At 49.5% G+C, this 20,838-nt stretch overlaps 8 protein-coding genes across 8 annotated transcripts; 5 read left to right on the top strand and 3 right to left on the bottom strand.

Moving 5' to 3' along the window:
• Positions 1-52: 52 nt before the first annotated feature.
• On the top strand, positions 53-2,506 carry KD926_000209 (Zn(II)2Cys6 transcription factor; the record flags this gene model as incomplete). Its single annotated transcript, XM_053104143.1, has 7 exons — positions 53-222; positions 308-1,153; positions 1,203-1,269; positions 1,318-1,507; positions 1,558-1,738; positions 1,789-1,947; positions 1,993-2,506. 7 exons carry the CDS (start codon positions 53-55, stop codon positions 2,504-2,506), a joined length of 2,127 nt encoding a protein of 708 aa, XP_052952542.1.
• A 135-nt stretch (positions 2,507-2,641) lies between these two features.
• On the bottom strand, positions 2,642-4,743 carry KD926_000208 (uncharacterized protein; the record flags this gene model as incomplete). The annotated part of the gene is made up of 3 exons (XM_053104142.1): positions 2,642-2,811; positions 2,869-4,295; positions 4,343-4,743. 3 exons carry the CDS (start codon positions 4,741-4,743, stop codon positions 2,642-2,644), a joined length of 1,998 nt encoding a protein of 665 aa, XP_052952541.1.
• Positions 4,744-5,541: 798 nt separating this feature from the next.
• KD926_000207 (serine hydrolase domain-containing protein) lies at positions 5,542-6,164 on the top strand (the record flags this gene model as incomplete). The annotated part of the gene is made up of 2 exons (XM_053104141.1): positions 5,542-5,947; positions 5,995-6,164. The coding sequence occupies 2 exons, from the start codon at positions 5,542-5,544 to the stop codon at positions 6,162-6,164; spliced, it is 576 nt and encodes a 191-aa protein (XP_052952540.1).
• A 1,723-nt stretch (positions 6,165-7,887) lies between these two features.
• On the bottom strand, positions 7,888-9,920 carry KD926_000206 (choline transporter; the record flags this gene model as incomplete). Its single annotated transcript, XM_053104140.1, has 5 exons — positions 7,888-8,372; positions 8,537-8,595; positions 8,651-8,831; positions 8,880-9,113; positions 9,770-9,920. 5 exons carry the CDS (start codon positions 9,918-9,920, stop codon positions 7,888-7,890), a joined length of 1,110 nt encoding a protein of 369 aa, XP_052952539.1.
• Positions 9,921-10,513: 593 nt separating this feature from the next.
• Positions 10,514-11,565, top strand: KD926_000205 (phytanoyl-CoA dioxygenase family protein; the record flags this gene model as incomplete). The annotated part of the gene is made up of 3 exons (XM_053104139.1): positions 10,514-10,718; positions 10,784-11,159; positions 11,214-11,565. The coding sequence occupies 3 exons, from the start codon at positions 10,514-10,516 to the stop codon at positions 11,563-11,565; spliced, it is 933 nt and encodes a 310-aa protein (XP_052952538.1).
• Positions 11,566-12,251: 686 nt separating this feature from the next.
• On the top strand, positions 12,252-14,880 carry KD926_000204 (putative short-chain dehydrogenase; the record flags this gene model as incomplete). The annotated part of the gene is made up of 9 exons (XM_053104138.1): positions 12,252-12,325; positions 12,378-12,700; positions 12,768-13,098; positions 13,157-13,180; positions 13,545-13,681; positions 13,829-14,017; positions 14,075-14,385; positions 14,459-14,589; positions 14,643-14,880. The coding sequence occupies 9 exons, from the start codon at positions 12,252-12,254 to the stop codon at positions 14,878-14,880; spliced, it is 1,758 nt and encodes a 585-aa protein (XP_052952537.1).
• A 625-nt stretch (positions 14,881-15,505) lies between these two features.
• On the bottom strand, positions 15,506-17,091 carry KD926_000203 (cytochrome P450 monooxygenase; the record flags this gene model as incomplete). The annotated part of the gene is made up of 5 exons (XM_053104136.1): positions 15,506-16,000; positions 16,063-16,725; positions 16,791-16,825; positions 16,876-17,038; positions 17,089-17,091. 5 exons carry the CDS (start codon positions 17,089-17,091, stop codon positions 15,506-15,508), a joined length of 1,359 nt encoding a protein of 452 aa, XP_052952536.1.
• Positions 17,092-17,850: 759 nt separating this feature from the next.
• On the top strand, positions 17,851-19,278 carry KD926_000202 (Zn(II)2Cys6 transcription factor; the record flags this gene model as incomplete). Its single annotated transcript, XM_053104135.1, has 2 exons — positions 17,851-18,000; positions 18,145-19,278. 2 exons carry the CDS (start codon positions 17,851-17,853, stop codon positions 19,276-19,278), a joined length of 1,284 nt encoding a protein of 427 aa, XP_052952535.1.
• Positions 19,279-20,838: the final 1,560 nt, after the last annotated feature.

Below are 20,838 nucleotides of genomic sequence, written 5' to 3'. Positions count from 1 at the left end.
TCAACATCCCTCCCTCGGAAATGACCCTTCAAGTCCGATCAAATCATCCAAAATGACACCCGAAGTAGAACCAGGCCCTCGCCAAACCAGACTTCGCGCAAGACAGGCATGCCTTCATTGCAACCGTCGTCGCATCCGCTGCAATGTCTTGGAGAAGCGCCCCTGCGAGAACTGCGTCGCGATGAGCGTACCCTGCGAGGTCGGAGTCTCCAAGAGAGGAAAGTAAGCAAATATCCAGGCCATGCAGGCTTTCTGAGTGAGAATTGGACCGACCAAGTGATCAGTGCCAACACGAGCGTCGTTGCAGGTACCCGCGCAAGAAGAACAACAATCATATCCACCGGCCCACTACCCCGAGAGCTGCGAGCCATCCGATCTCTCCGCCAGTCGTCCCCGACTCCACCGTCTCGTCGGCTTCCCGAAATGGTGACACGCCGTTAAGGCACTCGGATGTCTCGCGCCTCTCTCAGCAGACTAAACCGTGGCAGGCCCAGCCGCATGTCAATAGCCCCCGTGCCCCATGGTTAACCCCGGGGGACTCGACTAGCGTGTTTCTGGGAGAGTCGAGTCCATTGACGTGCGTGATTGATGAAGGACGACGATCGCCTGATAAGGGGTCTGGCAATGTGATGCAAAAGACGCGTCTTCACTATCCGATTCCTGAGAGACTTCAGTCCAGCAGTACGCGAGATGTAGCGCTCCGGGCGCACAGGACAAAGCTCGAGGCCCAATTGACGGCGGACGGGGCTTTTTCGTACCCCCCGACCGAGACCATCGAGACTCTGCTATGCGCTTACTTCACCTGGTTTCATCCCTGCTTTCCTATCCTGGATCGCACCACCGTTCAGCAGTTGTTTGCTGAGGGCAATGTTTCGCCGCTGCTGTTACAAGCTATGCTGTTTATCGGCGTAAGTCTTTGTACGGATGATGAGTTCGCGCGAACCGGGTTTGAGATCCGCTATGGAGCGAAGTTCCTGTTTTATAGTCGGGCGAAAGCAATTTATGATGCGGGTTGGGAGTCGAACAAGACAGTTAAGTTGCAAGCCCTCTTTCTGTTGAGTTACTGGCGCGGAGGCCCTTCTGAGGAGCAAGACACGCGGTTCTGGCTCGGCGTGGCCATCAGTTTGGCTCAGAAGCGCGGAATGCATATGATGTTTGTGTCTCCTGTCGGGATGGTCTGTTCATACGGCTGACGGGTCTAGGTCGAAGCTTTCCTTCAGTTCATCGCGGGAAGAGAAGTTATGGAAACGGATATGGTGGGCTTTATATGTGAGTTCGAGCGATGCGATTAATTAGATACCAGGACTAACTTTCCAGATTCGTGACCAACAAAGCGCCTCGGCCCTTGGATTACCTGCTCGAATACGTGATGAGGATTGCGACGTGGCCATGCTTGAAGAAAGCGACATCAGGGAAGACGAGGTTGTAGAGAACCCCGAAATCTTTGGCACCCAGAACGTGGAAGATGTGCCGTATCCGGTTGAAATGGCCCGACTAGCTAGGATTTGTACGGCCTGACATATCAAGATTTGGGTTTTACATTGCTGACGATGATAGTGCGCACGATTGTCTCTACGCAATATTTGCCTATTCAAGCCTCTGTCGATACATCTCTCCGACAAGAGCTTCATAAGCAACTTTCAGAATGGGAATCGAATATACCGTCTATTCTCAAGCTCGGGAATACCGCTAGCCCTAGAGCTATCTTCTTAACGGGATTGCTACATACGACTCATAAGTGAGAGGCATTTGCTGGTATTGAAGATGACACCACTAACCAGCTTGCAGCTATCTCTACGTTCTACTCTACCGATCGTTATTTCTCCACCCACCCAATTCGGCCTCGGACGAACTGGGCCAGATTGCATTGAATGCTGCCACCAAGACAACAAGAATTATCGAGGACATGTTGTCTTGTAACCTCGTCCAGCATGGTGCAACACATCTGTGAGTATATCCCCATAAAAGGCGAAGCAAGTACTAATTTTACAGAATCACACACTCGTTCTCCGCCTTATGCATTCAAACCATCCACTGTCGACGAACCACAGGAACAGCCCGCAAGTTGGCAGAACACCGCGCAAGGCTTTGTCTGCTGGGATTACAGGAACTGCAAAAGACTTGGGACTTGGAGAACTGGGTCCTAGATCTTTTCTTCCGCTGCCTGGACGATTGCACGGCCCGCACACTGCGATTGACAGATATTATAAACCCACCGGCTCAGCCAACACAGACAACCGAAGCCCAAACAAATGGAGAGAGTGTGGCGAACCATGAGCAAGAGCCCAGGACGCCGAATACTATGATGACATCCAACTCAAATGACCCTACGCTTGCGCCGTCTCTTCATGCGTCGCCATATGCTCCCGCTGGAGATCTTGCAGCACCGAGCGATTGGTACGGCTTGTTTAATTTCACAGACGATTTTACGGATGTTCTCGGAAGTCCACAGTCACAGGAGTCTCTCAACCTGCAGAATCTCCAGTTCCTATATCGATTTCTATAGCATTGGAATTGATACAAATTCTGACCGCACTACGACGCCAAACATGCTCGCCAGCAATACAGTCTACACTGAAGTCTTTCGCGAACGTGGTTTTTATTGGTAATCACATACGTCGCTTAAGATGACGATCGCAATCTATAAACTGCACTTGCCACATGAGACCGGAGCAACACTGGAATGTTCGACCAAGGTAGATTGGCTCTGACTCTGGCTTGATCGAGGAGCATCGTTGGCAGGATTCAGTTCGAAGAAACTGGTTGGTTTAAGAGAGATCGACATTTTCTCGACTGGCATCACCGGGAAATCTGTCCATTATTAGCGTTGTGTCTGGTTGTGTTCATCGAGCCCTGAGGGGTTCTTACCTTCCGGTCGCGTTACGTGGGTCACACCAAATGTATGCCACAGCACAACATCTTCATTCTCGACATTTTCATTCCGCTGGGCCCAGACTCCCAAGCCCGTATCCTCTCGGCTTTGGTTGGTGAACTCGCCCGCAGCATACAGCTCGCCTTCTTTGTACGAGGTCACCCAGATGGGCTTGCTCGAGAACAGACCCCGTTTGTAGTTGAATGTCTCGGGTCCCATCATCAGCATCTGGCTCGGCAGGGCATGCAGCTTATAGCCGACTGGCTTGCCAGACACAGCATTGATGTGGTCGGGGTTGATGATTCGATAGGTTCTGGACTTGGTCAGGTCCAGATCATACGGGCCCGGTCGCTTGATGGGCGTGGTGTTTACTCGGAAAGCGCAACCAAAAGGATCGAGATCGGGCTCGCCCCGCACAGGGACAATGTCATCATACACAATCGTGTTTCGCACGCCGTCCAAGGCTGGATCTACTCGCACACTGAATAGGTGTTGGTGGTTGACGGCGAGCACTCCAGGAGCCACGACCGTTCCCCACGGCGATAGGGTCTTTTTGCTAATCGGCATGGTCGACACAATGCCGGTGGCCTTCACATCGACATGCAGGTTGGCTGCCTGATCGAATATGAAGGCGAGGATGTATTCGTAATTCATGACCGTGGCCGTACACTGGATCACTAGCTGCCTGTTGCGCACCATGGAAGCATGTCCATTTCGGATATTGGTGTGCTTCCAACCGACTCCATCGTCGACTTCGTGAACACAAATCACGTTCTTCATCACCAAGGGCTCTCCGGCCCCCGTGGTCCGGATGCCGTCGAAATAGGCAATGTGTCCCAGACAGTCACAGCCCAGGGTCAAAGTATTGGAGGTGATACCGAACCCAGAGTCACCTAGGTCGAAGGCCTGTTTGCGGTGGTACGGAGAGCGAGGATCCCCATATGGTACGGTCATTTCACTCATTGAGACGCGATGGAAGAGCGATCGTCCGTCGTAGTAGACATTGTTCAGAACTGGTCCTTCGCGCACCGTCCAGCCCATATGGAATGACCACTTCTGCCAGTTGATGTGGCGACCGTCGATTCTGAAGGACGGACCCTCCGGTTGAGCCACCTGCAGAGGCTTGACGTCTTTTCGGAAGTATTCTATTCCTAGCAGTGTAGGACTGTATTCGACCGGGGCGGCAGGTTCCCATGGCTGGGTTTCCGATTCTAACTCGGCACCGACCCCTAGGGGTAGTTTCTCGATCTCAAGCAGCTCGAGTGTATGAGCGTCGAAGATGGGAGCCAAAGGGAGAGGGAGGGAATAGTGATTCGCTTCGGGGTCATCATTTAGGACCATATACATATAGCATTGGTACAAACGACGGCGCTCGTTCGCATCGTCTGTTCCATAAAGCCACGGATCGTTGATGACGGTGGCACTATTTAGCACAATTCAGAATTAGCAACCAATGAATGAATCAGCCACAGACTGGAAACAAAATGCCTCGGTAACTTCAACTTCTCAACCTCCCTAGCAACCTCGGCGCTCTTGCTGCAGACATCTAGAAGACGCTCGATCTCATCGATATCCGCCGGTCCTTGGATATCCGGATGTTCGGTATCTTCTTCCACCTTGCCGGTGGTAATGTTGATCTTTGCTTTGCGCAGCGTCTGGCTCCCTTGCTTGTAGTAGTATGTGTACCCTTTACGAGGCGGCGCCTGGACACTTCGCGTCTTGTCCCGGAAGTACGAGAGAAATGTAACCTTGGGGGTCTCTAGCAGGTCTATGACTTTGAATCGAACCGGAGTCGGGGCATGGTAGGCTCGCACGACCTGCGAGACGGTGCGCAGTTCGGTCGGGGAGAGGGGATCGAGTGGGTGGAACATGGCGACTATTCGCTCAAATGATGAATCGAAACAGGCGAATGACCGGGGGTGAAGTAGCGGAGGTGTGCAGATCGACTTCTATCCAGCAAGATGCAGGATGCAGGATGGAATGGTATTTATCCTGTCCCCGACCGACACTTCGCACGAGGGCCTCGTCGCCTCCATCCCGAGGCACAGGAGCTGCCTGTATTTCTCGATTTGTCGAAACTTGCGCCCTCGAATCAGACGAGGAAACATGGTGGTTATGCGTCATCATGCACTGGAGCTCTGTTCTTCTGTTTCATTTGGTGCTGACGCACGGGGATAGAGAGGGTTGGAATCGTTTCCTAATCGGGTAGTGCTTCCAGCAGCAGTTGATTTGCGGGTCCTCGTTTCTAGACCCGCTAGAGACGTTGGGCTCCAGACTTCTCTGGGTTTGGTTACTACACTGTATACAACCCTGTTGATTTTGTCGTTGTATTTGCTTTTCCTGGAGATGCTCCTCTTGCCGAAAATGGGGGCTTGGCCCCGTGGAGGCGAGGGAAGCGTCTCTGTCTTCAGGTAGGTGGATCTAAGTTAGTTCTGTTACTTGTGCTTTGATTGATCAATTCGCCCACTATATTCGAGATCTACCCTGACGGGTAATCAATAGTTGATTCCTCAGTGGCCAGATGAAATTGAACCCAGAACATGAGTGTGGAAGGGAGACATCCTCTCCATCAGGCTTTAGAGTCTAGCGCGTGGATGAGAAACAACTCCTCATCTCTGCCTTTCACGAAGGAAAGCTTCCAAGAAACCTCATCTTCGATGTGATTCATTATGGCCGAAAACCTATCTTCCCGAAAACTCAATGCCGCCGTCGCAAAGATCGATGAGGCCACCCGCGGTCCAAATCCCAAAGTTCCCGGAATCGTCTGTGTCGTTGTGGATCAAAATGGTGACTCTATACTATCGCATGCATCTGGCTTTGTCGGTCTGAATGGCCAATCTCCAATGACTCTCGATACCGTTTCATGGCTCGCCTCATGCACAAAGCTTCTCACTGGGATTGCCTGCTTGCAATTAGTAGAGCAAGGCCGACTTGCTCTCGACGAAGCTGCACAGCTGGACAGACTGGCACTAGAACTGAAGGAGCGGAAAGTATTGACAAAGGATTCGGGGGATCGGTATAGACTGGTTCCGCAGGAGCGGGCGATAACGCTCAGAATGCTCATGACACATACGTGTGAGTATACTGGCCCTACTATACGATATGTGTACTGACTGCGGTAGCTGGATTCGGATATGCCTTGATGACCTGGATCTATGTGCGTGGGCGAGACCAATCGGGCTGGATGACTTCTCCGGCAGGAAGGAGGATGTCTTGTTCCGACTGCTTGTCTTTCAACCGGGAACAGCTTTTCAGTATGGCGTTGGCATTGATTGGGTTGGGGTGGTTATAGAGCGAGTCACGGGGTTGTCATTGAAGGATTAATTCTAGACTCATGTCTTCGCTCCTCTGGGAATCACTGATATCACATTCTGGCCAACCCAGGAAATGAAATCACGTCTGGGGTATATGCATCAGCGTGCGCCTGACGGGTCTCTGACTGTGACTGATCATCTTTTGCGACATGCTCTGGTATCAGACGCAAAATCAGATAGGGTATTTTTTATGGGAGGGTGTGGATGTTTCGGCACCCCGAGGGATTATGCAAGTCAGTAAACAATTCTTTACACTTTCTTTGAACTGTGCTGGGCTCTGTACCCAGGAGTTCTCTCCGTCCTTCTCAATAACGGGACCTGTCCCAAGACGCAAACCCAGCTTCTCAAACCCGAAACCATTCAACGTATGGCCTCTTCTCCCTCGGAACTATTCAAGTCTAACCTAGCCCATTCTCAAAAAGAAATGTTTACCGACCAATTCCCACATTCTCAATCTCTCAAAACTACCCCTGTCCATCCGCAAAACCACACCTCGCCAACCCCTGCCCCATCATTTCTAAACCGGGTAATCCGACCGATGGCTGGGTTTGACGTTTGCTTTGAGCCACCAGAGGAGCGAAACAGGACGAGCGGCCGGGTCGGCGTCCTGGGAGAGTCTAGCGAATCTGTATTGGTTTGCGGATCGGGAGTCTGGGATTGCGATGAATTTTGCAGCGCAGGTCTTGCCGTATGGTGGTACGTTCTATTGAATGTTTTTTATTTTTATTTTTATTTTTCTTGTATGAAGAATGAGAGAGCTAACGGAGCGTGCGAGCCTTTGGATTATGAGGTGGTAAAGCTTTGTGGTGAGGTTGAGAAGTTGGTTTATGAGAGCCGGGGGGTAGGTATTAGGAGTGCGCTTTGAGATGTTGGGGGATGGGAGAGGATTAGACTGGTTGTGCGCGTGTCTGAGGCTTGGAAAAGGGGTTAGACTAAGAATAAGTGCTCTACACGAGATATGTGCTTTTGCTCTTGATGCTAGGAATGATTAGATGTATCTATCTCGTAGAAACCTTCAAATTAAAAACACAGCGACTATCTGCTAGACTCTGTTCTGGGCATCTATCAACTAGAACGGGTCATTGACAATGTCTATCCTGCTTCATAATGAGTGACTATTTCCTGTACATCCTTCTCCGTCAACCAGAATAGCCGAGGAAATGAATATTGATTTAGTTACCATCCGTCTCGGAAATCTGACCTTTACATTTCTCTCCATCCGATCCTGTCTCTGAAGATTCTGATAAATAAACCCCTCTCTTGCTAGGCCTATTTCCTACTCAAGGTTACATCCCAACCCAGGACAGTGAACAAAGCCGTAGATCCGCTTGACCGAGATAGATGATCATCAGTGCATGAGATCCCTCAACAAACCAAGCCGGATAAGTAAAGTGGAGCACTGTTCAGTGTTTCACTGACTCTCATCCATCCTGGTGACTCGATTATACCCCGCTGTTCCTCGCATTGCTCATCAGTAGTAAGTAACAGGTGTAATCTGATGAATATTGCGGGGTTGGGAAACTCCAAGACATCGAGATAAGTAGTGTGCGGGTCATGTGTCATGCATAAGATTCTACATACATCTGATGTTTAATACTCCGTCCCATTCAACCTAACTGATAGAACCAATAACAATAGTAGCCATAGGATAGGTAAAGACAAACAAGAATTCATCCACATCAATGCACCAGACAACGTAAACTAAACTCCCTTCCTACTTCGACCCTGCCGCCAAAATCCCCAATCAATATGCGGTCCCTCGAAACTATGACGTCTAATGAACGCCCAAAGACAATTGATAATGACGATCACGCCTACCAGGATCACGCAGACGAAGCTCATCGACCCCAACTCGACGGGCAGATTCGGCGGCATGCAGATCAATACACAGAGCGCGACGATCCACAGAACGGAGAATATATTACAGTAGCAGCCGATATAGGCGAGTTTCAAGTATCGAGGGGGTAAGGTGTCTCGGCTGCGAAGGAGGAGTAGGCCACATGGGATGGTGTAGGTGATGTTTAGGAAGAGGACGGCGGAGGTGATAATGGAGTTGAAGGCGGTTGTGGATGCTAGAAGAGGAGACCGTAGAGGCAGCTGAATAGGAAGGCGGCTACTGTGGTGTGGACGGGGAAGTTGAGACAGTTGCTCACTTTGGATAAGAGTGCTGAGAATGGGAAGCCATTCTAGATATGGTTAGGCATGGGACTATTGGTGGACATGGTGGGGGGAATGTTTCACGTCGCGGGCAAATGCCCAGGCTATCCGCCCAGAGCTGACCCATTGGGATGGGAGAGAGGCTGGAGCGTTATTAGTCTTGTCTTGCTGAGGTGGTGGGTTTGACGCTTACTGAGATAGGCAGCTAAGAGAAGGACGAATAACCCAAGTGTCACACTCCGACTTCCTGTTCTGTTCATCTTTGTGAGATATGGTGGCCAGGGATTAGAATGATGGGACAACTTACACCTGATAGAGCAGCTCGAGACTTGGCAATGGGGAGGGCCTGATAGCGTCCATGTCGGAGATAAAGAACATAAACACAATGAACATGGATACACTTGTAACTAGCCCGATGATCATCGTCATGATCAGGACCTGTGGGACTCTTCTTCCCCGCCGCGGGATCTCTTCACTGATATTGATGACTGTTTCCGGTCAGACTCGCATTCTATACCGAGGAATTGGGCACTTACCTCCGTCCGTCCCTCCGAACGCGTACATTGCGTTACTTATCGCAAGCATCCAGGCTGTACCATCGTTCCATCCGCTATTACCCTGTCCAGATGCAACAACGAACGATCCATGTTGGGTTTGCTGGTGCATTGCAAATGAGACAATGAAGAATGTCAGGTATCCCGCGAGTGACAGGTAGAGCGATACTTGGGTTACAAGAGAAATTCTTCCGGCGACCGTGAACACCGGTAGGACTTGAAAAGAAGTCAGTATTGCGATAGATCCATAAGTTATCAGCTGGAACCGAGGGAATACACTCACCTGTTACTAAGGACACCCCGACATATGTCAGATATGTCTCCCACTGATTAGTAACATAGCTGGGTATGCAGAAGTTCATAATTCCATTCAAAACCAGGGCCGCGAGGGAGATCCCCGAGCAAATTTGAGAAGTCAGCAACCACAGTCATAGTTCGAAGGGGCTTCTAGACGCATACGTCACAATCCACCAAGCCAAAACCGATAGCCAGCCCACGACGTAGGCACTGTATTTCTTTGATCTTTCAGGGCTCGGGATGTAACAGAAATGGTACTGTCCTCCACTTGAATGTTGCACCATTAGCACTAAGATGTATGAGCAAATGCGTCGGCGTACTGGAAAGGATGAGCCGAGCTCTGCGAGTCCAAGCATCATGGTGAATTGGGCGACAAATGCTACTATGAGACTGAATATACAGGCTTGGGCACCCCCATAGGTCAGGTTCTGGCCAAAACAACTCTGCAACAAAGCACTTATGCTGGTAAACCCAGTTTAAACACTCAGAACCTGTATTGGAGCCCACCAGATAACCTATCCAGGAGTTGGTAATAGGGAACCCTAGCCCTAGGGCAGATATCCTGTTGAACTGACGAGGCATGACCGTATCATGGCCATTTGCACGAAGGACGGCATCATCGTCATAGTCATCACCTATAGCATTCTTGAATACTCCCAGACGAATACTCTGCGTATCAGCAGGCTTCGGCTCAACTTTTTCAAGTTCCAAATTCTCTGGGGACATGATGATACATCGCAGTTGATTGATGATCGCACGGGGCCTGTATCTAGGACCCTTTGTCCACAGAAAACAGCAGTATTTTTATACTCATTCTGTAGTTACCCTGCAAGAAAACCAGTACCTTGTAGATACTAAATGACCCGAACGACAGCATCATAGAGTTGATAGTACTGTATTTCATCCTATAACAGGTCTTGATCAAAATCGGCAAGTATATACCCCATAAATCAGAAATGCCGAACGCTTATCTGCGCCTAGACAATGGGTTTCCAAATTAGGAGCAAGGGCTGGACACTTTTGTCAATCCCAAGGCGTGCCCCCTCATTGAATGCAAAGCCCCGCATTAAAAGCCCGGAAGAGAGAAGATTGCCACGGCGATAAGCAAGGGGTGGTTGGAACCATTACCGGATCGGGTATCAAAGGCCGCAGCTCCCGCTAACCGTTGTCTGTGCTGATGTCACGCTCTGGGCGTGCCGTCGCTATACAATGCCTTGCGTTATAAAAGCGACACGCATCGGTAATCAGGTCAATGCTTTTCAATCCGATCGAACAATCGAAACCTCATTGAGTCTATACTAGCATCACCTGCATCCAACATGACAGTCCTTTCGTCCAAGTATAGCGATCAAGTCCAGAAAGTCTCCAAAGACACTCCATCTGAGGAAGTAATTTATCTGCTCAAGCGAGATGGTGGCGTTTTCGTTAGAGGCCTCATTCCGGAGGATAAAGTCGATCAGGCCATTTCGGAAGTGAAAGATCGCTTGGATAGCGACGTGGAATGGAACGGGAGTTTCTTCCCTGGTGGGTCATCGACATGCAGAAACCGTGATCGAAGCAAGGGGAGCAATACTGACAAAGATTTGCAGCGCAAACTCAGCGGGCTCCATCTCTGATAGCGCGCAGCCCTACATACACCAGGACTCAATTGATGAACCCACTGTATCAACAAATCTGCGAACATTTCCTTACAACAAGGAGCTGGTTCTGGTGGGGGGATGAAAGGAAAGAGTCGGTTTCTAAGCCCTATGTCCATTCTTGCACTGCCATGAGAATTGGCCCCGGGGGAAAAGCTCAGCCATTACATCGCGACGATTATATCAGCCATCGCTACCATACCGAGATTGATCAATGGGATGATTCCCGCGACATGGGTCGCGAGTCGGCGGTTGGAATGTTTGTGGCTGGTTGTAAAGTTACCAAGGAGAATGGTGGCACTCAGTTCATTCCGAAGAGTCATCTATGGTGAGTGCTACTCTTCTGTCCGAGTGCTTGTCCGGGAATGCTGACAGCGGATAGGGGCACCGATCGAAAGACGCCTCCTCGTGTCGACGAATGCATCTTTGCCGAGATGGAGAAAGGTGATACATTCTTCATGCTAGCCTCTGCCTTCCACGGAGGAGGGTCAAACATCACGACGGATGAGTATCGAACACTCTTTTCCACCTTTGTTGTACGTGGATACCTGCGCCAGGAAGAGAATCAATTCCTGGCTGTGCCGAGAGACGTCGCCCGGAGCTATGACCGCGACATCCAAGAATTCATGGGCTACTGTATGAGTGATCCAGCTTGCGGCTATGTTGAGCAGATGGATCCGATCTACCATCTATGCCCGGAGCTCAACACGGACTCTCGACCTAAAGATTTTTAGGCTTCTTTATATTAGGTGTGTCGTTATATTTGGTGATATTTTGCGAATGAAGCAGCCTGTTCAGAGTAGCTCCAGCCTTTAAATCATGATCTCATACGATTGCCAACGGTAGCCTGAAATTCCTTAAGTATCGTTTCTTGGGTCCATATGTAGTTTACGAATGTGGTGTTCCTGCTGCTTGGGATCATTTTGAGAGTTTGAGACGAATTTCGGCTTCACTGGTGGCGCGCTTGCAAACAGATCAATTAGATAAGCTCCAACGGACTTCAACTTGGGTTGAATGCTGGATTGATCATCAGACTCTTAGTCATTATAGCCACCGTCCATATTGAGCCGAGGCATCAGCTATGAAGGTGACGTAGACTCCCCGAACTCTCACAGGCATCTGTTCAATGCGATAAACCATACTCCGCACAGGAAGTGGTCCATCTTCTCTCGAGAGTGGGGAGGTCCATGGTAGACTCTACTTGGTGGGTCTCGTACGGTTTTCGGGGAGTTGAGTTGTTTTCCGAATCGGGAACTGATTTCATCCCCAATCATCATGGTATTTCGTAGGGCCCAAGAAACATCAGCACCAGGTATAAATAGCTTTGATCTTTGACAATCTTTTTGTACTCAAAGTTAGAACACTCAACAAGATTTATTTCATTTTCGAATTCCGATTGCGTTCTTCATAACATACCAGTATGGCGTCGAACAATTCACCCAGTTTGTCGACGAACCTAGTCGGCAAGACAGCGATCGTAACAGGATCCTCCAGGTAAGAAAGTCGCCCCATTGTTCAAGGACATTCAGAGACTAACTGTTGACAGAGGTATCGGTGCTGCCATCGGTCTAGAGCTCGGTCGCAGAGGTGCAACTGTTGTCATCACCTGTTCGAGTGAAGGGTCTCGGCAGGCAGCAGCAAATGTGGTCGATGCAATTGAGCAAACAGGCTCCAAGGGGAAGGGAATCCTTGTTCGGGCTAATATCACATCTGCGACATATCGCCAGGAGCTCGTCGACACGGCAGTGGCAGCGAGTCCAAGCGGGAAGATTGATATTCTGGTACATAATGCAGGAGATGGGGATGATTGCTACCTCTCAGACATCACGGATGAGTTCTTCGACAAGCAGATGGGCGTAAATTTGAAAGGTGAGATTCACGCAGCCCTGGGCATTTCATTCAAATTGCTAACCGTTGGCGACATTCGGTTGTCTAGCTCCTCTATTCTTGACTCAGGCCGCTGTTCCCCATATGTCACGAGGGGGAAGAATTGTTCTGATCACATCTGCGGCCGCTCGCATGGGCGTAGCCCAAACCTCGGTATATGCGGCGACAAAAGCTGGAATGGAGTCTTTCGCGCGGGTCTGGGCCACTGAACTGGGCCAGTCGAAGGGGATCACCGTCAACTGTGTTAGCCCGAGTCCGATAGCTACGGATCAGTTTCATGCCAGCGCCGCGGAGTTCAAGGAGGCATTACAGCCCATGATAGAGAGCACACCGGCCGAAGCACGGATAGTGGAGGTGTATGACATTGCACCATTGGTCAGGTTAGTTGAATCAAAAATGTTGATAACCCGGGCTATCATAATTCTGACGTCACGATAGTTTTCTGTGCTCAGAGGAAAGTCGGTGGGTGACCGGAAGTGTTATCAGTGGGACTGGAGGATTGCTCGTATTCTAGACATTCGTTTTGCGCCGACGGGAACTTCGTAATGCTAGACATGTCCACTCCTAGTTTTGCAATAGACCTAGCGTCCCAATATATGATATGACCACCTATTATCAGCCAATAGGCGCCACCTAGGGCCCCGCAATCCCCTCTCGGTTCTCCATCACTAGCAGCCGATGTCCCGTAAGTAGAAACATCTTCCACGCCGTCTTTGTTGCAATTCCCCGTTCCTCGACATGCGAAATGCGTCCCGTCCCGAATAAACACCATGTCGGGCATGTTTCCTAGGACAAGTAGGTCAATATCAACATGATCCTTCTCCAGAACCGAGTATGATCTAATCTCCTACAAGACCCTGCCTGCGGCACCTGCCGGAAGAAGTGTCGAAAATGTGATCGGGCGCGTCCATCCTGCGAAAGGTGCCGTGTCAAAGGACTGCACTGTGAGGGATACCCTCCCCGGTACCAGTTCATGCAGGACCAACTCTCCCGCGTCCCTGGACCAAATAACGAGTCAAGTCCCTCTAATGAGGCCAGCCCTAGTAAAGAAACCACATGATTGATTTTCCTCGCTGAGGGCCCGCTTTCATTAACCGTGTTTTCTTGCAGATAAGAGGTCTCTAGATCCCATCGCAAGAGTACCCCATAGGAGGTCAAAACGGTCAGTCCGGAAACCAGTTGCGACTGAACAGCAAGCAGAATCTGCGTCGAGCAAGTCGAGAAACCCCGGAATATCGGCAGAAACAACAATTGGTGATCTACTTGAAGATAGCGAAAATCAGGATCTTCTCCTATATTGTATGAGTCGCTTCACATCCAAGTCCCCGTTCTTATGGTGATGCTAATGAGAGACAGTTGATAAGACCGTGTGTAATGCCCTGGTGATCGACGCAGAGAATGTGGAAAATCTTTTTCGGAGTTTCATTCTCCCTTTAGCATATCGGAGCCTTGGGATTCTTCATGCGGTGCTTGCTCTGAGTTCCTGCCATGCTGTGAAGTCTGGGAGTCATAAGCATGCAGGACTGAGTGTCACAACAATGATAGAGCATCAATTGTCTGCTTTACAGTCGCTGAGTTCGCTGTTGTTGAAAGAAGAGTTGTCGTGTCTGGCGGGTGAGGAAGAAGACATTATTCTTGCCACCGTTCTTTTACTTGTTCTTCATGACGTGAGTCCTTCATCTTGCCACCATAGCAGACGTAAACAAATTAATATCTCGCAATATGCTAATATTGCTGCAGGTCTGCGAGTCAGGGATTTCATCGCACGGCGTACATCTCACTGGGGCGGGTTTTGTTTGTGGAAAGCTATGTCATCGGCCAGAGGCTTTGGCATCGCCGCGAATCACATTCCTTCTTTCGGCGTTGGTTTGGTAAGATATACCTACCAGTCTATTCTCAGTTTTATTCTGATTGTTTGTCACAGGCTTGATGTTCTCCGAGGCTTCAGTGGCGCTGAGAAAATGACGTACAGTGATAGTGTCCGCCAATTTATTTTGGAAACGGAATATTTTAGTTTCGAAACACTAGTGGGATGCCCAGTCGAACTCCTCTATAACATCGGCGGCGTCCTAGCAGCGGCAAAGGAGTTCATGAATGGATCCATCGGGCTGGATCTATTTCAAGCCACTCTTGACGAAGCCGAAACATTCTTCGGCCAGTGAAATCCGGAAGAAGCATCATACCCGACTCGATCCAGTCACTGGAAGGTGCTTGCCGAGGCATATCGCCATGTCTGCATAATCCGAGTGTTACGTTTTCCAGACACACAAGCAATTCCATGCGATGACCCACGAATTCAGGTCTCTGTTACTTCGATCCTGGACGCCTCGGCCTCCATACCAACTGAGTCGCCGTGGTTTAAGCGCCTTCTGTTCCCTTTGTTTATTGCCGGTTCGGAGACCTCGATCCCTCATCAGAAGAGATATGTCGATCTATGCATTGCTGAGATCAAGAAGTCCACTGGCTTTCAACATATTGCAATGATGCAGCTTCTAAACCAAGTATGGTGTGAAAAGGATAAACAGATAGACGGATCTATCAACGTACCGTGGATGGAATATGTAAGTGGCTTCCCATTTCTCTTTACCACCTTCTAACTATTTGCTCAAGACATGCTCTACTGACCTAGTTCGACAACACGATTACCTCTTCTTTTGAGAGTCGCCTTCTGCTCTGCATTGAAGTAGCGTGGCGCACAAACGGCTTTAGTGAGCAGTAGGATCCCAGTTGGGCTGTCAGTTCATAGTAGGAAGAAATTATATTCGCAGAGGAAATGGAGATCATATTTTATCGCTTTGTCCACCTAACATTCACCGAATCAGCGCGTGGAATGTGTAATGTGAGCAGTACTCTGCTTTCTTCTACCAGGGAATAGGCCTGTTTTTGGGCCTCTTTTATATCCTGGCCAGGTCGAGGAACGATTTCAACACGGTGTCTTCGGAGCAAATGGAGAAGAACCGATAAGACTTCGACCTGTGAGAACTTTTGTCCCGGGCATACTCGTGAGCCCATGGACCACGCAAACAGTGAATTTGTTTTCGAAGAGCAGATCGTCTCCTGATCCGATGCAATTTTTGTCTGATCAATCCATCTGTTGGGTCTCCAAGCGTGGCAGTCAGAACCCCAGAATTCAGGGTCTGTATGCAAACCAATGGCACTAATGTTGACTCGAGTATTTCTTGGGACAACAATTCGTCTTCCAGACAGGTGAATCAATTGATTGTGGCTGTTCGTGTCTCTGAAAATGGTGGGCACAGCGCCGTAGAGCCTCAGGGTTTCGTACTAATTTCAACCTTAGCATTGGACTACCTCCGTGGATATGTTAGCAATGAAGACAATCTTACCAACAAAGCCCGCAGTCTAACTATGCGGGTATAAGACTGACTATAGTCCACTTGGCCTTCTTCGGTGAACAAGCGATCAACCTCCTCGGTTACCCAGGTCTGGTAAGAAGGGAAAATAGCCAGAAGGTAGATGATGTAAACCAAGGCATTAGCAGTAGTTTCGTGTCCAGCGAACATTACCATAAACAGGTTTCCCGTAATCTCTCTGTTGGCCAAGCCATTCTCTTCTGCGGCGTGGAGCAAGAAGGACAGCAAATCGGCCTGAGAATTCGAGCTGGAAAACGATAATCTGGTTTCCACTATCTGCTTCAGGCAACTGCCAAGCGCCTTTGCGTTAGCTTTCATTTTCTGACTTGCTCGGTATCCCAAAGGCTTAGGGCGTGTAATATCATTCAGAAAGTTGGTCAGGTAACGCTGGCATGAGTCAGTGTTATCTGAATTGCCTTCAGTGTCTTCATTGACATCGATGCACGCTTTGAAAAGAACGTTCAAGCTGAGCCTTGTCATATCGGTCTGCGTAGTATGCACGGACTGAGCGTTGGTCCAGCTACTCAAGACTTCTATGGCTTGCTTGGCGGACACGGCCCACACAGCGTCGTTGACCTTCTCGTGTAATGCTTTCGCAACCAATCTGCGATGGCGCTTCCACTCTGTGCCTTCGACCTAAAAGCTGTCGTCAATTTCAAAGCTTCTTAAATAGGATGAACAATGTCTGGTTGCTGTCTTACCGATGATACGTTTTTCCCGAAAACATCCAATTTACCTTTGATTAATTTAGCTCGGGCGTTTTCTGATGTTATGGAATCAACATACCCAACAACTTGATCGGTTTTGGAAAGTCATTGCGACGGGAAAGAACATCCCTCGCAGCATCCCTGTCTGCGACGAAAAGCTCGCATCCGGTTGGTGTCACGAGAATGAAGCATGTGCCATATTCTTGATAAATCGAAAACTTTTCGCGGAATGCCCAGTTAGGCTGCAATAGTCTGATAAAGCCCAGATTTGCCAAGAGGTCTGGCAGCAGACCATGTCTCGATAAATATTGTAAACACCGCCATAGGAAGCCTCCAGACGAGGTAGGGCTTATTATTAAAGGTAACTCTAGTTGCCTAGCCAGGCTCCAATTGTGATACCATGGTCGTCCAATGTGCAGGCACAATAAAATGGCGACCACGATAAAAATGGAAACCAGAGGCATGGTTGCAGAATCGCACGGCGTGGCAACAGGGGAAGACAACAGGATCTCAGCACGATCCAGAAGGGTGGTGAAACACAGGCGCTCTGTCAAGGGCAGTCATCGAGGATATATATTTAAACGAGGAAGCGTGTTCCGAAAGATACGGAAGTAGGTGTTCGCGTCACGAGGAAGGAGGCAAAGACCGCGTCCACGATTGGCGCCACAGGGAATCTAACCCCTGGCTGGATTTTGTCCTTGTGGAGTAGAATCATGAGGTCCGAGTTGATGGGTTGAGCTGTAGGAGGCCATCTTCCAGGGCCGAGGGAACCGGGCGAGTGGGTCTGCTCGTCGTACTCGTACTGTTTCCCGCATGAAGGCTTCGATCTGGTTGCACGGGTGGGTCAAGGATCTTGAAAGTGCAATGCTGATAGGGTGTGGCGGTCTTCGGTGGAGCGAGGCGTCGCTAGTGGTCTCGGCTATTGTCAGTTTGGAAGTGATGAAGGCCGAAAAGGCGCACTAGCCGACAGGGCGGTCTGACAGGCGGAGTGGAAGATCGGGCAGTTTAATCCCCTCGGTCGTCTTCTTCGCCGCCCTTTTCTACCTAGGTACTGATGCTGCGCCTCTCTCTTGCTGTTAATGATCAGATACGGCCACAAATCGCGTCCCACGCTGATCATGCTTTCTTGTTGATCCCTGAGGGATTATTGGTCAATTGCCCGTTATGGCTTTGCGCCGACCCCACCAGAAATCCCGGCATGGCTGTAAGACCTGCAAACGTCGAAGAGTCAAGGTTAGTGTTTCTGCTTTCTCCGGTTCCCAAGAGCGGGGAGAATGGAATAGCTCCCTATTTTTTTTAGTGATTAAGGGCGATTTATTTGTCAATACTGTACTGACAAAGATGCCAGTGTGATGAGGCTCGACCATTATGTTCCAATTGCGAAAACCGAAAGGAGACCTGCGACTATGACACCGATTCATCTCTCATCTGGGCCACCGAGCGGAAGCTGCGCCGAAGAGGTCAAAGACAGACGGAATCCCTAGAGCCCGGTCTGCCAGACCGGTACGATACAACCACTGCTCCGTTTGATATACTGAACCGATTTGGTGTTGATAATGACCCCACCGTTGCCTCCACTGCGTTGAACATGAACCAACTCGAGCTCATCGTCCAATGGAACAAAGACACTCACCGGTTCTTTACCCGCAACGAAGAAACAAAACATATATGGAGAGACCTGATAGTCGAGGAAGCCTTTCATACCCCATTCCTGATGCATGGTGTCCTGGCGGTGTCCGCGCTGCAGTTCTCCCTATCTAGACCTGAGCAACAGAAGGCCTTCTGGCTTGGCATAGCCGCGGCGCATAAGGGCCAAGCACTTCAACCCTTCCTCGCCAGCTTTTCTGATATCAATGCATCTAACGCTAAGGCGATGTTAGGCTTTGCTAGCTTGGTAGTTGCCTTTGCGTTTGGATCTGCACTCACGGGACGTTCCGATCCCGAGAAACCCAGTCTAAGCGCACTCAACGATGTCTTTGTTCTATGCCGGGGTGTCCAGGAAATTACAAGCACTGCTTCGGCTTTCTTGCGAGAAAGTACCTTTGCTCCCCTCTTCGATATCTCTCGCCCTGTCGTCAACATTCCCCATGCCACAACCGAGGCGCTCAACCATCTTGCAAACATGAACTCAGCGTCGTGGCTCGGCGAACATCATGACACCGCGACATATGCACGCGTGATCCAGGCGCTGAAAGATCTCTTGCCGTACGCATATCTTGAACCCACCTCTATGACTTTAGCGGTAGGATGGGCTATCAGATCCTTACCTGCATATCTCGAAAATGTGCAGAAATGGGAACCCTTTGCTCTGGTAGTTCATGCTCACTACTGCGCCTTCCTTCACATGGCACGTGAAAACTGCTTTATTCAATCTTGGGGCAGTGCTGTTCTCCGGGATATTTGGCATATATTAGACTCGAACTGGAAAGAGCATATAAGCTGGCCTGTCAACCAAGTATTTGGCCCAGGGGATGTACTATGAACAAGTCTAAAGAACATTTCCAACTCTCATCCACCGATCACCTGGATAAACCAACCCATCTTTGATTACATTTGTTCAGTGCATTCGTCCTAGACATCAATGCGCATTCTGATGCCATTGATGATTCGCAGTGCACTGATGCACGTTCTACCACTTCCACGATCATGGGATGCAATCATTCATTCTACATGTTCATTATAGCTGGCTGTGGAGCGGATTGGTTGGGTATTTGAGCATTGAAAGGCTCTCAATATTGATTCGACAGATCATTATCCAAGAGCACCATTATCTTGCCGGCGTACACATCTCCACCTCGAGCACTCCCAAATTATCATCTACGCCGAGGGAAGTTGTGGCGATGTCTCCAACTGTGGCATTGTCACATAGCCCAGCGACTCCGGTGTTCCCCCTTCCATGCAATATTGTCACCTACACCCACTTCGATGGGGTACTCTTTGTTCCGAAAGTTATTGAGCTTCAGTATCATCCGAGAAACACTGCCAGGGCTTCCCATGAATATTTCATCCGGGCACATTCTCTATTTGCGTCCGAGGACCACTGAGCTCTCTTATTATCATCGCACGAGGCTTTGGTATTGTTCTTGTCGGATCCAGCAGTGGCATTGGATACTTCAACGAATTCGCGCGATGTTGTATTAAACCCTCCTGGGGGAATGGGGCCCCGAAAGAGGTTCTAAGAGAGACCAGCTCCTGGAATTGGGCACTCAACGTATCCTTGCATTTGAACGGTTTGGATTTCAATGTAAAGCAGGCCGATTTGAGGTAACCGGACTTTGCACTTAGTGTGACTCTTCCAGCGGTTGTTGACGAGTCGTCTTCGTTCTATGCATACAGTGTGGTCACTTTCTTCCAGTCATCATCATCAAAACCGGCGGTTTCTGCTGCGTCCGTGTCGTCAACATGGACTTTCCAATCGGAGATGAAGTTGAATTTGACCGGTCCGCTCTTCAAGGGAGCGGCGTTGGTGAAGGCTAAGGGAGTCAAGAATATCATGAGAGGAGGGATGTCTCATTTTCAATTTCTTGCTCGAGGCTTGTTGAAAGGACACCGAGGATACTCATACTATTCAGTGATGCAGGTTTATATCTCTTCCAGGTGTTCATTGCATGCATTCAATGTCTCTGTATGATGTCACATGTGTTGCAACAACGGCTATTGAACGATGAATGGCCGTCAATGCCACTTAATCATTGCTGTCAATACCTGGAGTACACCTAAGAACTTTGAAAGGTGGTTGAACTAGTCCACCATTCAATATGTCTCTCCATCCCCTGTCAAGTTTGAAGTGAACGTTCACTATATCCATAAAGGTGAGTGATTTCTTGCATGCAGACCAGTGTCAGGGCTTCCCCACGTTACAGCTCGAAGACCGGCGATCATTGTAAAACATGAGAGTCAATTTCTGCCGATTTGCCTTGGACCGATTGGATCTTTCCTGGATAGACTAAGTAGGCTTCTTGAGCCAACCTTCACCGCGACCTTTCACGAACCATTTAGCAATTCATTTTCGGTTCCAGTCCTTATTGACTTTCTCTTACCT

Source organism: Aspergillus affinis (genome assembly GCF_023601865.1).
Source record: "Aspergillus affinis strain CMG 70 chromosome Unknown NODE_105_length_128453_cov_87_050859, whole genome shotgun sequence".
Classification (NCBI taxonomy): domain Eukaryota; kingdom Fungi; phylum Ascomycota; class Eurotiomycetes; order Eurotiales; family Aspergillaceae; genus Aspergillus; species Aspergillus affinis.
Note: the sequence above shows the minus strand (reverse complement) of the source record. Positions and strands in the feature narration are given on the sequence as shown.